Source organism: Nycticebus coucang, chromosome 3, assembly GCF_027406575.1.
Source record: "Nycticebus coucang isolate mNycCou1 chromosome 3, mNycCou1.pri, whole genome shotgun sequence".
NCBI classification, from domain to species: Eukaryota; Metazoa; Chordata; class Mammalia; order Primates; family Lorisidae; genus Nycticebus; species Nycticebus coucang.
In genome coordinates, this window is record NC_069782.1 from 125,813,938 (window position 1) to 125,831,612 (window position 17,675).

Consider the following 17,675-nt stretch of genomic DNA (forward strand, 5'->3'; position numbering starts at 1 on the left):
AGGTGGCAGATAAGCACATGAAAAGACAGTCTACATCAGACGTCATCAGAGAATGCAAATTAAAACAACAGTGAGATATTACTACACATCTATCAAAATGGTCAAAATCCAGAACACTGACAACAGCAAATTCTGGAAAGGATGTGGAGAATCAGAACTCTCATTTGTTGCTGATGGGAATGAAAAATGCACAGCCACCTTGGAAGAGAGATTTTCAAAGCTAAACAGATGCTTACTATACAAACTAGCAATCTCACTCCTTGGTATTTACTCAAGGGAGTTGAAAACTTATATTCACACAAATGCTTATAGTAGCTTGATTCGTAAACAGCCAAAACTCAGAAGCAACCAACATGGACCTTGGGTAGATGAATGAATCAAAAAAACGGATACATCCAGACAATGCAATATTACTCAGCGCTAAAAAGAAACGAGCTATCAAATCATGAAAAGCCAAGGAAGAAATTTAAATACACATTCCTAAGTGAAAAAAGTCAATCTGAAAACACACTATATGATTCCAATTACACGACATTCTATAAAACACAAATCTTTGGAACATTGTTTGCCAGTGGCTGGGAGGAAGAGAAGAATGAACAGAGGATTTTTAGGGCAGTGAAAATGTCTGAGACTGTAACAGTGGATTCATGTCATATATTTGTCTAAACCCATAGAATACACAGCATCGTATTCTATGTAATGTATGTAATGTAAACCATGGACTTTGGGTGATAATAATGTGTCAATGTTAATTCATCTTCTGTAAAATGTACCTATGGGGCAGCGCCTGTGGCTCAAAGGGGTAGGGAGCCGGCCCCATGTGCTGGAGGTGGTGGGTTCAAACCTAGCCCCGGCCAAAAACTGCAAAAAAAAAAAAAAAAATGTACCTCTGGTGCTGGACATTGATGGTGGGGGAGGTTGTGGGCATATAGGAACTCTCTGTACTTCCCACTTGATTTTGTTGTGCACCTAAAACTACTCTAAAAATAAAGTCCATTAAAAAATAAACCAATATAGAACAAAGGAAATGGTTAACGGGAAAAGTGGGGAAGGGAGGGGCAATAATTAGACTCTTTATAACTCTTTTAACCCTAAAACAAAATTTAAATAGATTATAGATTTAAATGCAAATAAAAAAATTTTTTTAAACTAAAAAGATGAAAATATGGGTGAAAGTGTTAACATTGGTTTGAAAAAGATTGCTAATAAAACAATTGAAGAAATCACCATCTAAAGGAGCAATAGATATGATGATATGGATTTAAAACTTTCATAAACAAACCAAAAACAAAATCTAAATGCATATGGCAGTATTATTCACAAAAGCCAAAAGATGGAAACAACTCAAATGTCCATCAATGGATGAATCGATAAACAAAATGTGGCATATTCATACAACAAAATATTGTTCAGTAATAAAAAGGAACAAATTCCAAAAATACATTGATCATGATAAACAGATAATTTTTATTTGTTAATTAAAATAAATAGATAGGATAAATGTTGAAAACATGATGCTATGTGAAAAAAGCCAGTCATAAAAGACCATATAGAATATGATTCCAAATACATGATATGTCCCTGACAGGAAAATCTACAGGGACAGAAAGCTGATTAGTGGTTGCTTTGGTCTGGGGACATGGGTGGGATTGTAGGACAATAGGTAAAGGATGTGAGATTTCTTTTTCAGGCGATGAAAATATTCTAAAACTGTTTGTGGTGATAGTTGTGCAAATCTGTGAATATATTAAAAAACACAGAATTATACACTTTAAATGGAGAGATTGTATGCTATGTGAATTATACTTCAATAAAGTTGTTATAATCCCCCCACAAAAGGCAAATCACAAACTGGTTAAAAATTTGAAATAAATATGACAAGGAACTAATCTCCTTAAAACATCCAAAGCCTGGGCGACGCCTGTGGCTCAAGGAGTAGGGCGCCGGTCCCACATGCCGGAGGTGGCGGGTTCAAACCCAGCCCCAGCCAAAAAACAAACAAAAAATACATCCAAAGCCCAATAAGTAGACAATTTACAAAAGTCTCTCTATATACATACATAGGGAAAATGAGAAATTGTAGCTAAATGTACCTTTATTTCCAAAATTTTATTAAATATTTACAAAATATTCCTCTATATGTTGATATATAAATTAAAAAATATAAAATATAATAATATAATGTATAATATGAGCTTGTTAATTTCCTATGTATGGTGATCTTTGGGACACCTTGTAAATTACCTCCCCATTCAAAAAAAAATCATTAATTTTCTCTAGTCATCACGGAAATTCAAATACAAATAACGTACTATATTCCCACCTTACCCTTTCAAATTAGAAAATGTTTGAAGTATACTTGGTGTGCTGTTTGGAGATGACTGAAGAACAGGCAGCCCCCTGATGCTAAGGGAAGTATAAAATGTACAGTCTTTCTGGAAAGCCATGTGTCTGTATCCAGAAAAGAAGAAGCCTTTAAAATTTTCATACCTTTCACTAGGTAATTCTACTTCCAGAAGTTTCTCTAAAGGAGGAAAATAAGGAAATGTAGGTAAAGATACTGAATGGAGATGTCTTGGCATCAGCGGAAAACTGAAAACAACCCATCAGAAAGAATATTAAAAACATTCTTTTCAAAGAGTTATAAGTGATATGAGTAAAAGCTTACGGCGTGTGAAGCAAAAAACCAGGGTATGAAATTACATCTCATGCTGCTGGGTTTCAATTGCATAAAAAAGGCATTTTAAAGTGTTAGAAGAAAATGTGTGGCTGGTTTCTGCATGCCTCTTCCTCCCTCCCTCCCTCCTTCTACCATTTTATGTATTTTAGTATTTTCCACAGCAAGATAGCATTACTTTGATAACAGTGGTGGGGTGGGTCATAGGAAAAGTAGCAACTGAATCTATCGGCTAATAATTTGCCCATGAGCCCAGCTTGACATGAATGAGATGGATTGTGATAGTGCAGCACTTGGCAGATAGTCCCCAGCACTTAGGTGGGCCATAGAAATTAAATAGTTTCTTCTAGTAGGTCCATTGGTTTGTCACCTTGGATAGCCTGGGAAGCTCACTCATGTCAAGACATCAAGCAGCGTGTCATTCATTCTGCAGAGTTAGTTTATTGGCGCTGACTGACAAGCCACAGCGGCCTCTTACACAGTGTGCTGCAGAGAAGGCAAGCCTCTAGACAGGGCCAGGGTCCAAACACTCAGCAGATTAAAAGTTCCCTTTGAGGGCGGCACCTGTAGCTCAAAGGAGTGGGGTGCTGGCCCCAGATGCCGGAGGTGGTGGGTTCAAACCCAGCCCCAGCCAGAAAGTGCAAAAAAAAAGTTCCCTTTGAAGGAAATGCCAACTCAGACATATGCACTGCTGAAACCCACCTGACAGAATGGGATGTTCCCTAACTGTTCCCCCTTGGACATGTAAATCCCTCTCCAATCATTATTATTGAAGATAAATAACCACCTTTGCTATCCTGAGACTCAAATAACAAATGAGTCAGGGCACTCCGAAAGTGCCAATGATCCTCTCCAATGTAAAGCATTATTAAGATGTCAATAGTATCCTCACTGCTTTAGAATTTAACAATACCTCTCAGGTATTATGAAGTCTAGAAAAATTCTGAAAAAATTACAGAAAAATACTATTTGTGCATCTGGTTCCCCAAAGTGTCATCTATAAAGGGCCCATGAGGCAAATACTCCTGAACTTCTGTCTCTTCAGAGAACTTGACTGCTTTATCTTAGTAGACAATCAGAATGAGCTAACATTAGCATGTTTCACCTTTTGCCCTTGCTGCCAGGAAGCTCAGTGACAAATTTGCTTATTAATCTCTTTCACACTCTTGTCTAGGTCCTTGGTGCTGCCTGATTCTCTTTTTTTATATTATATAATATTATTTATTTTAATATAATATTAGTATCTTATACTATTGTATATATAGTATACTATTGTATTGTATACTATATTATATTATATATTGTTTAATATTATATAATATTATTATATTATACTATTGTGTTATATATTATGTATATATAATATACATAATTATATTATATATTATTAATATATAATTTTATTATATATTATATATTAATATAACATATTGTATATTATTTACATTAGCATATTATATTATTTATATCATATTTTTTATATTATGTTTCGTTTTGTATTCTGCCTCAAATGCCATCCGGTGGGTATATGAATCACTGTTTCTCAAGCCGTTGTCTACCAAAAGTCCTAGATATATTTCTTGTGAGAATTTATATTTGGGATCTTCAGCTAGATGATAATACCTTTATAATGGGATGCTAGAACATTTCAGATTATCTGAATGACTGCATTATAATTGGGTCCTGCCATAGGATTTTGGTGCGTGTGTCTGTGTTTATGATCATTTTGTAACTAGGTCATGCTGCACCAAATATTGGAGGGTAATGAGGAAAGCAGGGAGAAGGTAGGATGCTATGTAAATGAGGCACTTGTACCAACTGAACACAGGAAGATTTCCTAGTACACTACTTTAAATAGAGAAACGTGATAGGACATCCAAGTCCTGAAATAACATGGAGAGACGCAGCAAGCCTCCCAATGGAATCAGCAAGCACCCCAACCTCTATACCGTGTTCGTGACGCTGCCTCAATAAACTAGCATTGCTAATGACAAAGGAAATGTAGTCAATTTGCCTTTTGTTCATTTTATACAGGTATTTGTATGTTGTTCATTTGTTCTGCTTTCAGAATTGGGAAAGGGAATAAAGATAAGGAGTTAAATATGTTTATGCATTTTTAAGTGACATCAAAATAATTAATCTGTCAACACTAAAGGTTCATCATAATTTTTTCCCATAAGAGGGGAAAAATTATACATTATTTGAGTCTAGAACAAGCAGTATGAATTTTAAATGTAATCGGTGCACGTATGCACTTAGACTCACACCTAAGCCTTATGGAGAAGCTCACACTAGGTAAGAAGACTAGTGATAGACTCATTATTATTACCAATAATGATAACCATAAAAGTTACCATTTATTGAATACTGTGGTGATTGCTCAATGGTGTTAATCTCATTTAATCCTCCAAACAACTCTGTAAAATAGGAATCAATATTCCATTCCCACTTTATAGATAAAAATACCCTGCCTGGATGGAATGAAATAACTCAGCTAAGGTCATGCATCAATCAATGGGCAGAGCTAGAATTCTCCCCCAGCTGTAGCTGCCCTGCCCCCTTCTGGATGTGGTTGGGGGCAGCAGAAGGCACTATTTACTTGCTATTCCTAGTCTGGGATTGTGACTCTGCAGCTCACAAGACAGGACTTGGACTTTCACTGTCACTGACACCTGTTGGTGCTGCCTTGTTTTGAGCAATGAGTAATGATGGTTTGGTTACCTATGTTGTGACCTATTACCAGGGCAAATAGGCACATTCCAAGGATGGGAGTTAAGTCAACAGAAACTTAATGCCAACTGAGCCAGCCAAGGTCCTAAGTGCCCTGGTGGCCTCTGACCCAAGGATGCACACTTTTATTTCTCAGTTACATTTTCATAGCATGATGTCACTGCCTCTTTTTACTACATAACGTCTGGTACTCAGTCAGCACTTGAAAATGATTAGGGTAAAGAATGGCATTTCCTGATCTACTAGAGTTTTTCCCTGAGTATGCAAGCTAACTTCTCTTGTAAGATAATGCTACACCTTAGGAAACATATAAATAAGGATGGTTTGTAAAAACAAGAACAGCAGCTATTTGCTGAGCAGCTGCGCTATGCCAGGGGCCACGTAAAACACAATATAGATGATTCCATTTTGTCATGGATAGGAGATGGGTATGATTCTGCCCATTTCACAGATGTAATCTAGATAATTTGTCACACAGTGCTTGCATGCTATAAAGCAATTTACCCCCAAATCCAGGCTCTCCTCCATCTGCCAAGGTTTCCCACACCGTGAGCCATGTACTCTGGGAGTACAAGGATGATTCTAAAGTGTACAGCACACATTCAGTGAGCCACATGTTAAGAAATCAGTCCTCTTTTAAATCTTTCAATTCTGTTTATAACAAAAACCAGAAAGACTTCACCACCTGGTGGGAAGATGCCTTTACTATGTCTTTAACATGAATATCTCCCTTTGAACCATAGATACAATAAGGCCTTACGCCCATAGGCTTCGTAGGCACTTATATCTCAAAGAATTTAACACCAGTGTTTGTTTTTATTGTCCATATTTTGATAGTTACCTTCATTCTATAACAAGAGATACTGGTTTTTCATTTACAGTGGCAAAGTTTCCTTTTGAAATAAACTTACTTAAAAAATAAATTGACTTAACAAAAATATTAAGTTAATAGCATAATGGAAAAGTTTTGGAAGTAGATAGTGGTGATGTGACTATAATTAATGTCACTGAAGTGTACACTTAAAATTGGTTAAAATGACAAATACTATGTTATATATGTATATATATATATATATATATTTTTTTTTTTTTTTTTTTTCCCCAGTTCGGCTGGGGCTGGGTTTGAACCCGCCACCCTCGGTATATGGGGCCAGAGCCCTACTCACTGAGCCACAGTCACCACCTGTGTTATATATTTTTTACACTGATTTTTTTTTTTTGAAACAGTCTCACTGTGTCACCCTCAGTAGAGTACTGTGACATCACAGCTCACAGCAACCTCAAACTCCTCCTGGGCTTAAGCGAGTCTCTTGCCTCAGCCTTCTGAGTAGCTGGGACTACAGGCACCTGCCATAATGCCCAGTTATTTTTTTGTAGCAGTTGTCATTGTTGTCTAGCTGGCCTGAGCCGGGTTTGAACCTACCAGTTGTTATGGGTGCCATAACAAGTATGCTACAGGTGCCAAGCTTTACCATGATTTTTAACACTTAACAATATCAAATACCAAAAACCACAGAATTGTACACTTCTTTTTTTTTTTTTTTGCAGTTTTTGGTTAGGGCTGGGTTTGAACCTACCACCTCCAGTATATGGGGTCCAGGTGCCCTATTCTTTTGAGCCACAGGTGCCACCCTGAATTGCACACTTTTTTTTTATTAAATCATAGCTGTGTACATTGATATAATCATGGGGCATCATTCACTAGCTTCACAGACCGTTTGACACACTTTCATCACACTGGTTAACATAGCCTTCCTGGGAATTGTACAGTTTTAATGGGTGAATTGTAATGGTATGGTATGTGAATTATATATCAAGAAAGCTGTTAAAGAAAATAATAGTTCTGGTGTGTGCAGTGACTTCACCTGTAGTCTTAGAACTTGGGGAAGCTGAGCTAGGAGAATCACTTGAGCTCAAAAGTTCCAGACCAGAGTAAACAAAGAGAGAACCCCCATTTCTACTAAAAATAGAAAAATTAGCAGGGTGTGGTGGCGGGTGCCTGTAGTCCCAGCTACTCAGGAGGATGGCTTTAGCTCAGGAGTTTGAGCTAGGCTAAGGCCATGGCACTCCAGCTTGGGCAACAGAGCAAGACTCTATCTAAAAAAAAAGAAAGAAAGAAAAGTACAAAAGAAAATAATAGGCTCGGCACCTGTGGCTCAAGTGGCTAAGGCGCCAGCCACATACACCTGAGCTGGCAGGTTCAAATCCAGCCTGGGCCCTCCAAACAACAATGATGGCTGCAACCAAAAAATAGCTGGGCGTTGTGGCGGGCGCCTATAGTCCCAGCTACTTTGGGAGATGGAGGCAGGAGAATCGCTTGAGCCCAGGAGCTGGAGATTGCTCTGAGCTGTGATGCCATAGCACTCTACCTAGGCTCTGTCTCAAAAAAAAAAGAAAATAGTCGTTCTATGGTACAAAGATAAGCCAACAACAATGTTGGTAGTTCTCAAATGACTGAAATTTGGAAAAAGCACCATACTGCTTCCACTTTTGAAAACTAAACTTATTTTTAAAATGTTTAAATGAGATAAAGTGAAGGTGGGAGGGCAGGAAGAAGGCCTGTGGCATAAACATGCTGCATTGCTTTCTCCAAGTTTTGGATGACGAGGAAAAAGAAAGTGAACAGAGAAAGAAATAAGGAGATAAATTTCAGCTAAGAAGTAACAGCTTGCCACCAGTCTATCAAAAGTGGAATGAAATAGAAGCAGTCACGGGGGCAGCTGGGGAAACATGTGTCTCTGTGTTAGACTGAAGTAAAAGCAGATCGTGGATTCACATCCAAGGTTTCCAGTGTGGCTGATAAAAGAAAGAATGAAGACGATCTAATGGTTTCTTAGAAGAATGTGGAAATAAGTAAACACTCAACCTAAATATTGGGGTCCATGTAAGACAAGGCTGTATTCCCTCTGCATTTTTGTCCTAGGTCTGGGTCCCAGATTGAACTATCACTCGGCATTGCTCAGATGGGGCAGGAATACCAAGAGTTGCAGGAGGTCTGAAAAAACTTCCGGAGGCTTTTCCCTTCAGGATGAAATTTCTCAGCTGTAATGAAGTTCATCCATCCTACGTAAGCCACGGTGATGAAATCACTAAGGAGCTATTTCTCAAAACCCTGAACAAAATGTTCTGAAACCTGAGCTCATTACGAAGTTTCCTAGCACGTAACAAGCATCTACTGAATGAGTCTAGATGTTCTAGCACTAGCCTGGTCACATGGGGGAATCCCAAACGCGTGTCCTCTATCGTCTCAGCCCTTATGGGGCTTCCACCTGAATTGGAAAGATGAATTTCCACATGAAAAAGTCAAAAGAATTATGAGATACTTTACCATCAGGCACCAACCAGTATGACGAAGCTATACATTAACTAAATTGAGTTAATGTTTCTAAGTGTTTAGAAAAGTGCTGGTACATAAAGAATGGAACATTTTAAAGACATTGAGAAAAACTTTCTGAGGGATGAAGAAAGCGAGCTTAGTTCCCTTAAGTCAAATGGCACTAGGATGCTGAACTTACCCTTCTATGAAAAAGGTATGATATTTTCCATTTAAATTAATAAAGCAATCATCAGGCCAGGTGCAGTGGCTCATGCCTATAATTCTAGTGCTCTGGGAGGCCAAAGCAGGTGGATTGCTTGAGTGAGGAGTTCGAGACCAACATGAGCAAGAACAAGACCCCATCCCTACTAAAAAACGAAAAAAAAAAAATAAGAAAGAAAAGAAAAACGGAAAACTAGCCAGGGGGAGTGGCGCACACCTGTAGTCCCAGCTACTTGGGAGGCTGAGGAAAGAGGATTGCTCGAGCCCAAGAGTTGGAAGTTGCTGTGAGCTATGATCAAGCTATGGCACTCTACTCAGGGAGAAAAAGTGAGACTGTGTCAAAAATAAATAAAATCAGCATCACTCATTCTTTTATTCCTTCAAGAAATATTATCTATCAGTGAATAACAAATATTCAAAATCTATCCTAGGCTTCCCAAGAAATGGAAGGATGAGAAAACTTCTGTCCTCAATGATATCAGGAAGACCACGTAGAAGATTTGGAAGAACTTTCCCACAGCAGCAAAATATAATTCAAAGCACAAAGTATGAGAAAAAGTGATATGTCTGGAATACAGGAGCAATGTGGGGGCACCTTCTACATCTATTTGGGGGAGGGCTGCATGAGAGGGGGAAAGCGCTTGGGTGCCTGCGAGGACCTTAAATGTCATGCAAAGGAGTTTGGTCTGTATATTGGAAACCTGTCAGCAGAAAGAATTCAGGAGAAAAGGAAATTCTGTAAAATGTAGATTAAAAATGCAGTTTTATTTTTAAGTTGGACATTTTCTCTGCTTATTTTTAAAATAATTCCAGACACTTGAAAAGAATATATCAGCTCTTTTGTAAAGTCTGGTCAGAATTGAAAAGAGTTGTGGCTGCCCACCCTTCCCGCCCTGAGCAAGCGCTGCCTTCAAATACATGAAGTAACATGAGCTAGTGGCTAACACAGTGTTACCAAGCCAACAACCTGCTCTCTCTGCTTCCAGGAACAAATAAGATGCTATAATTAACCCCATGTTTGAAAATGTACCACAAGCATGGTTTATAAAGAGCTTAGACGAAGATTCTGAAGTAGACTATAAACACTGCTCCTGTTTACACTGCATTCAATTTGTTTACACTGGCTATTAGCTGAGAAATTCAGTGCCACAGCTATTATTGTTTCCTTAGAAAGCACAGAGGGAAACCTGAAGCCTGGCCTGGTGTCCAAATTCTAAATGTGTGAACCCCAGTGAAGGAGCTACTGCAAATATACGCAAGCTGCAGGGTGGGCGGTGAGAGGCACGCAATGGTGGGACTCACATCTTCAGTTTCGATACCCCCCTTCTCCCCCCACCTGCTTCCTGGCAAACATCAAGATTGCTTTTTCATTTTAGTCATCACCATGGGTCTGTCTTCTCCCTTGTTCACCCACCTCGGTTAATAGGTATTGAATTTCCCGTCCAACTAACCTCCTTCACTCACAAAGCTCCCAACAGAGAGCGACAAGCACACCCGACCTGTAAGTCACCAGTTACCCCAAAGTCACAGTCATCAGACTTACGGTAAGATAGTCAGTGGAATGTCAGGCTTTTACCCACCATCTTACCGGAATTGAAACCAGGGAAGGGAGAGGTGACAATTATTTAGAGATGTTAGTGTGGGTTAAAGTGACATCAACCATTACCCTCATCATCTTCATCAACATCATCATCACGGATACACCATGGAGTCCTATGGTTACACCCCCAATCAGACTACATAAATCATTAAGGCCACTCTGTCTCCCTAGAAATGAGAAGAAAGTAATAGAAAGGAGGAAGGAAGAATGAATCTGCTCCTCCCACAATCCCATGTTGCTGACTGTTGGAATGCAGGCTAGCTCACCTGTCACATCCAACCTGCTTGGCCATCCAGGTATCCTGAGGCTGCCTGGTTTCACTACACATTGGTGGATCTAGTGTACATCAACCTCAGTCTTTCCCAGCTCACATAGATCCAAGAAATTTTCTTCATTCATGAGGCCCAGGTACTTAAAAGTTCAAGATCAAGGTGGCCGGACAGGAGGAGAGAAGCCTCTAAGACCTTTATCCAGCTCCACTTGAATAAACGAACTACTAGCTCTAAATGAACTATTCAAAGTGTTGGTTTTTGGTTTTGTTTTGTAAAGCAAAGGATGTTGGTTCTTCCCCTCCCCTCTGCACCCCACCCTACCTGCTCTTCAGCTTGAACAAAAATAGCACCACAGCTGAGGCTGCCTTGACAACCAGTGAAGGCCTGTGCTCATCCTTGTCCACTGATGATAAAAGCTGCCTGTGGCTCCCATGGCCCTCTCCTAGCTGCGATGGGCCCCTTCACCTTCTTCCAAGTTCAACCTTCAGGAAGCTTTCCTGAGTAGAGCCAAGCTGCTCTATCCTCATCCAAGAAGCCAAGGATTAGCTGGAGTTGTCTCACTACCCAGGGCCTCAAAACTTTTTAATTTGTTCTCATTCATTTCTTTCAGTGTCTCCAGACTATCTCCAATTTTCAGATGGAAATATGGAGGCATGGGGCCATGAACTGACTGACCATAGGTCATTAGCTGCAGGTTTAATGGTAGAACCACACTAAAACTTAAAGTTCCAGCCCCGGAACTTCTTAGCAGAAGAACAGACCCCAAAGGGTATTAAGATTGTGCTGGGTGGGCTGCTTCCTAACCACAGACTGTAGATCTTCCAACCAATCTCTGGGATATAAACCTAGGAAAGGATGAGGAAAAATCTACTTCCCCACCATGGTAAACAGGCTTCACAAAAGCCCACCTCTGTTCTGGACTCAGCATCTCTAGAGCTGCTGCCACCAAACACAGGCAACCAAAAGAGTCCAGGAAAGCTTCCTTGGTTGAGTTAATCAAGATCCTTAAGGAGCACTGTCCAAACCTACGTCTCAGTGGCCACCATGGGAGAAAGCTTTCCACCCAGGTGCCCAGGTCTGGAGGCCAACAGGCCCTGTTTCATTGTTCAGGAAACCCCAGTGTTGCTAACAAAGCAAGAGCCACCACAGCCCCCCAAAAGGCTTCCTCTTTCTTCATCTCTTTCCAACACTTATAAATGTGCTTCCTCTGCCTATGTAAATTTGGTTCAAATGGGACAACGCAGGTTTTTAACGAGGCCATTAATAACGAGTCTTGGTTTCCTGGTGCAGGAATCAATTTTAATCTAGACAGACACTGATGTCTGGATTCACTGGTGTTGAGGATGGACAAATGGGATTTGTTTGGGACAGGCAGCCACATAAACACGGTTTATTTTCCCCTAGACAAGAACTGAGAGCCCAAAGACAGCTCTTGATAATAACCAAGGTCAGAAAATTGTGAAGAAAATATCTTTCTTTTGTCTCCCTACTGCTCCGTCACCAGACTTCCAGAAAAGGCTGAAAGAGTGTCTATTCCTCCCACTTTTGCTGACCCCTTAGCATTCTGACCAGCTGGTCGGTTTCGCTTTCCATTTTTCAGAAGGGTACTTTCTATTTCTCACTTCTCACTGTGAAATACTGTGTCTGGCTTCACAGAATGGTCAAGGTGGGGTAGGGGTGTGATGCTCCTTATTGAAGGGCTTACAGGAATACAGAACAATAAGGTGGCATTCCAAATTCTGCTTAAATCATTATGGGCTAAAATTAAAACTCCTTTAACCTAGGAACTGCACATTGCCCTAACAATAAAATTGGGGATACTAAAGCCACAATGCTAAAGATGTTCTATAATGTTTCCTAGCAACAAAAATCCAGTTACAGAGAGATTCTGGAAAAGCACATTCAACTAAGCCGCAGAGGACCTGGATTCAAGTCCCACCTCTACATTTACTGGGTAATCTTGACTTTGCTAAGCTTCAGTTTGCCCAGCCTTTAAAATGAGAATATTTATACCTGCCTGGCCTGTTGTACAGGCTTGTTGGAATTAAGTGATAAACGTGCAGAAGCCCTTTGAAAACTGAAATGTACAAGACAGGGTTAAATCAATTGTCGTTTAGCTGTTGACCAAATTGTTCCTCTACTAGACTGTGATTTCCTGAGAACAGATTCCCTGACGTTCATTCATCTTTGTATCCCCACAGCCTAGAATATATTGAGAAATCAATAAATGCTTTTTGCATGAATGGATGAATCAATGAATGAGATAAGAGCAACATCTTAAAATTACTAGCAGGGAAAATAACAACCCCTCAGGGAGGACCACTGCAAGCCTCTGAGCCTGGAGGCTTTTAGCGTGGAATCGGGAGAGAAACAGGAAACTGTCTCACCTTCTAACTTATGATAGCAGGCTGAACCAAGCTGCCCCGGAAATTCTGCATGGTATGCTGTCTTCATCCAGGTCTTCTAAAACGCAAAGACTGAATTGGGATTAGACATACAGGGATTTTATTAGGGAAAGTGCCTGGAACAGAAAATGGGGAAGGGGAAGGCTGGGAGAACCTTGAGACTGTTTGAGCTTGAATGAAGAAGAAAAGGGAGGTGGCCTGGGTGGAAGTGTCCCACACACTGACCCGTCTAAAGACAGTTGTGCAAATCTGTGAGGGTCCTGAAACTGAAATTGGCCACTGGAGAGTTCCATGTCTTCCAGGAACTGGTCTGCTATAGCATCCATGCCATCCTCAGTCATTGGCTAGGAGCAGCCATGTAAAGCAGGGTCTTGGTCAAAGCCGTGATAGATTTAGAGTGCAGCACTGGGATCAATGATCAATTCCATTTCCAGCAGTCCCAAGTAGCTGGGACTACAGGCGCCCACCACAATGCCAGGCTAGCTTTTTTCTATTTTTAGAAGAGACAGGTATACTGCCTTCGAGGTGCATTCTCACAGCCACCACATACATGGCAATACTTCCAAGCGTGGAGTTTAGAGTCCCATCTGGGTTGAAACTCTGCTCTCACTAACTGCTTACTTGAACTTGTAAAGCCTCATTTTCCTTATTTGTAAAATGGAAATTATAATTCCTACCTCTTGGGATTGTTGTCAAACACTATGTCTGATACATTGTAAGTGCTCAATAAAAGGTAACTGCCAGGGCTGGGTGTGGTGGCTCATGCTTGTAAGCCTAGCACTCTGGGAGGCCCAGGCTGGTGGATCCCTTGAGCTCATGAGTTCAAGACCAGCCTGAGTGAGAGCAAGATCCTGTCTGCACTAAAAATAGAACAACTACTCGGGCATTGTGACAGGTGCCTGTAGTCCCAGCTACTTGGGAGGCTGAGGCAAGAGGATCACTTAAACCCAAGAATTTGAAGTTGATGTGAGTGTGACACCATGGCATTCTACCCCAGGTACAGAATGAGACTGTGTCTCAAAAGAATAAAACCAAAAACAACTGGCAGCTGCCGTTTCTCTGTCTGCTATTGTTATTATTCATGAATAATAATACTTACATTAATAAATTAATACTTAATAAATAATTAAGCCTCAAAACAAGTATTATATTACTTAATATACTTGTTATTATAACAAGTACGTCTACTAGCAATGAGGACCTGAGAATAGTACCCGCTGTTGTATACTTGTACTGGAGTCTTTTTAGGCCACCTCGGGGACAGGGAACATGGCCTAAAATCATGGTTTGGCAGTATCGCAATTTAAACAACCAAACCAGTTTGTCTACAAATGAAAGATCAGAGGGACTTTCCCAGTCTGGCTATTTCCTGGAGGGGCTGCCAGGATGGGCCACAACCTCTTCTCCTCCCTTCTGCTTGTACTGTTCATTGGCAATGTCCTCAGTCTGCCCCTGTCAGCTGCTGGACCCTTGTGTTCCTCTGAAAGAAAGCATAGTCAAGGAACCTTCCTCTAAGAACAGGATTGTCCCTGGGCCACGACTCTTTGCTGTGCTATATTAATTCTGAGTACCTGTTTGGGGACTCTTTTCTTGCCTTTGTCTCTGTGACTTTTTGTGTTTTTTTTTTAAACCTTGGCCAACTTTCAGTAGTGCTCATTCCCTGGCTACTGCTGACCCCTAACACCTGCACCCTGCTGGAATCACAGACTGTCCCCTTGCTGGGCTGCTACAACTAGAGGCAATTACAGGTTTCATGGTCCCAGTTGAGCTGATCCTCACATTTTGGTAACAGTAGTGGCCAAGAACCAACAAAGAAAGGAGGTCCAGACAAACTGAAAATGTGCTCTCACCTACTTCTACAGCGACTTACAGGCCTTTTCTCCAGCTCCCTTTTCCCAGAGGGTCATCAAAAACACACTGGGGTTTTCTCGGTTTCTGTCTTTGAGAGAATGACCTTCAGTTTTCCTAACTGAAGGAGTCCAAATTCGACTAAAAAATATTGATTTTGTTTAATAATTAACAGCTGAACAAAGCTGATTGAAGTGTACCTTCCTGAATAATAATTTTCATTTCACAGGGACTTTTCCGGGGGGTTTTAGGTTTCTGTGTTGGAGGTAGAATTCAACACTTGAGCTTCCTTGTTTCAGCCTGAGGTGGGACAGCAGAGGACCAAAAATAAAGGACAAGCTCAGCTTTCCCAGCCAGGCCCAACTGGGCCTTCCCATGTGAGGACAGAAGGGTTGCACTCCAAGGTAGAAGTAAAGTCCCAGAGCAATTGAATAGGTGGCCCACACGTGCACCTCCAGTGCAGTTTCTTTTTTTCCTCTGGTCCTCCACACCAGAGCTAGGAAGTGCTGCGTCAGTCTGGCACCAGATATGCCCAGTGTCCAGGAGAGAGAACTACCATCACTAGGGAGAAACCTCAGTGACACCATCTTCTACCCCTATGACACATATATTTATAAGCTTATTAATTAGCCTCCTTGCATCACTTTTTTTTTTTTTTTTTTTTTTTTGTAGAGACAGAGTCTCACATACCGCCCTCAGGTAGAGTGCCGTGGCATCACACAGCTCACAGCAACCTCTAACTTGAGCTTACGCGATTCTCTTGCCTCAGCCTCCCGAGCAGCTGGGACTACAGGCGCCTGCCACAACGCCCGGCTATTTTTTTGTTGCAATTTGGCCGGGGCTGGGTTTGAACCCGCCACCCTCGGCATATGGGGCCGGCACTCTACTCACTGAGCCACAGGCGCCGCCCAAGCATCACTTTTTTTAAATCTCTCATTTGAAGTTATCCCTCTTACTAATTTAAAAACCAATCATGTTTGGGTTCTTTGCAAATCCAAATATCCAAATTCTTTTTTTTTTTTTTTTTTCAAATCCAAATTCTTTATGAAATGATACCCTGCAGTGAAACCTGGGCATTCCCAGTCTGGCTATTTCCTGGAGGGGCTTGACATTCCTACCTGGAGGTCAATTATCCATTAACCATTACTAACTACATGGCCTTGGGTGAGTCACTTTCCCTCTGAAAGCCCAGTTTGTCCTTCTCTGTGATAAGACAGGGTAGACAATACAATTTTATTTCTGAGGTCTTTTTCAGCTCTGACACTCTGTGAGTCCACTGACCTTGCCAACTGCATACTCACTAAGTACAAAAATGCTGCCCTTTGCCCTTCTGTAAACATTTCTCCCCAACACACACACTTTGGTTAGGTGTAACCTGAGAGATAAAGTGAGAGGACATGCTTTTCTGTTTGGGGTTGCAAGCATGAGGACAAAATATAGTTTGCAGTGTTATTTTACAGGGATCCTAGAAACCTAATCAACACTGAAATTGGGATCAAGAACATCCCATCCCAGAGGTTCTCAACTCCTCAGAGGTAGGCGGGAGATTTCGCAAAGGTCCTGCCAGAGTGATGGATTAGAATGGAGAAACTGTGTAGCTGTTAGAAGCAGCTATAGCTTCCTTTTATATTTAATTTTTTAACTATTATTTTTATAATATGAATTATGGGAGGGGAATGTATATCAAAAGGGATCCTGGGCTAAAATAGGCAGAACACTGCTCTCCTGGAATCCTGGCAATCTGCTGCCTACCTCTGCACCATTCCTTCAGCTTTAAGCCCACTTGCTCTAAGACCTTGCTCTTTTTCACTTTTCCCTGTCATGATACTGCAGTCCTTTGTACTTTGTGTTTTTCCAACCCAGAAGCCACGATATAGTTTGTTTCCTCTTTGGTCAGGGTTCAACAACTTCCCAAAAGTAGGTGTGTCAGACACAGACCAGAAGAGGAGAATGGCTCACTCATATGAAGTAGGCGAGGAGCACCTGTAAGGTTCTCATGCACAAAAACCTCCCCCACCTCCACATTCTACTAAGAAAAGTTTCATCCGAGTTATTATGCTGGGGATAATGCAAATGCTCTGGGGAAAGGTTCAGCTTCACGGTCACTCACACCCTAGTTAGAATTATTTTTGAATCTTAGATCATCAGCGTTTGAGACAACTTTAAGAATCAGTTAGGATCACACTAAAGGATTCTTTTAAATTTCAGATTAATATGAGGGTACAAATGTTTAGGTTACATTGTTTTCATTTCTTTTTTCCTTTTTTTTTGAGACGGAGTCTCACTCTTTTGCCCTGGGTAGAGTGCCATAGCATCATAGCTCACAGTAACCCCAAACTCCTAGGTTCAAGCAATCCTCCTGCCTCAGCCTCCTGAGTAGTTGGGACTATATGCATTGCCACCACATCTAGCTAATTTTTCTATTCTTTTTTTCTTCAGACAGGGTCTTACTCTGTTGCCCTGGGAAGAGTGCCGTGGCATCATAGCTCGTAGCAATCTCAAACTCTTGGGCTCAAGCAATCCTTTTGCCTCAGCCTTCCAAGTAGCTGGGACTACAGGTGCCCAGCACAATGCCAGGCTAGCTTTTGTCTATTTTTAGAAGAGA

The 17,675-nt window shown here is 40.9% G+C and overlaps 1 protein-coding gene across 6 annotated transcripts in view; it reads right to left on the reverse strand.

The window, feature by feature from the left end:
- Positions 1-17,675, reverse strand: part of PIK3AP1 (phosphoinositide-3-kinase adaptor protein 1) — a 118,541-nt gene that overhangs the window by 65,921 nt on the left and 34,945 nt on the right. Inside the window, exon 1 of one of the 6 annotated variants that reach the window (XM_053583672.1) lies at positions 13,205-13,573. The exons of the other annotated variants lie outside the window; for them this stretch is intronic. Within the exon in view, the coding sequence (XP_053439647.1) occupies positions 13,205-13,271 (67 nt within the window). The 5' untranslated portion in view covers positions 13,272-13,573. Of the gene's footprint in view, positions 1-13,204; positions 13,574-17,675 lie in introns of those variants that run through there. 6 annotated transcript variants of the gene reach the window in all.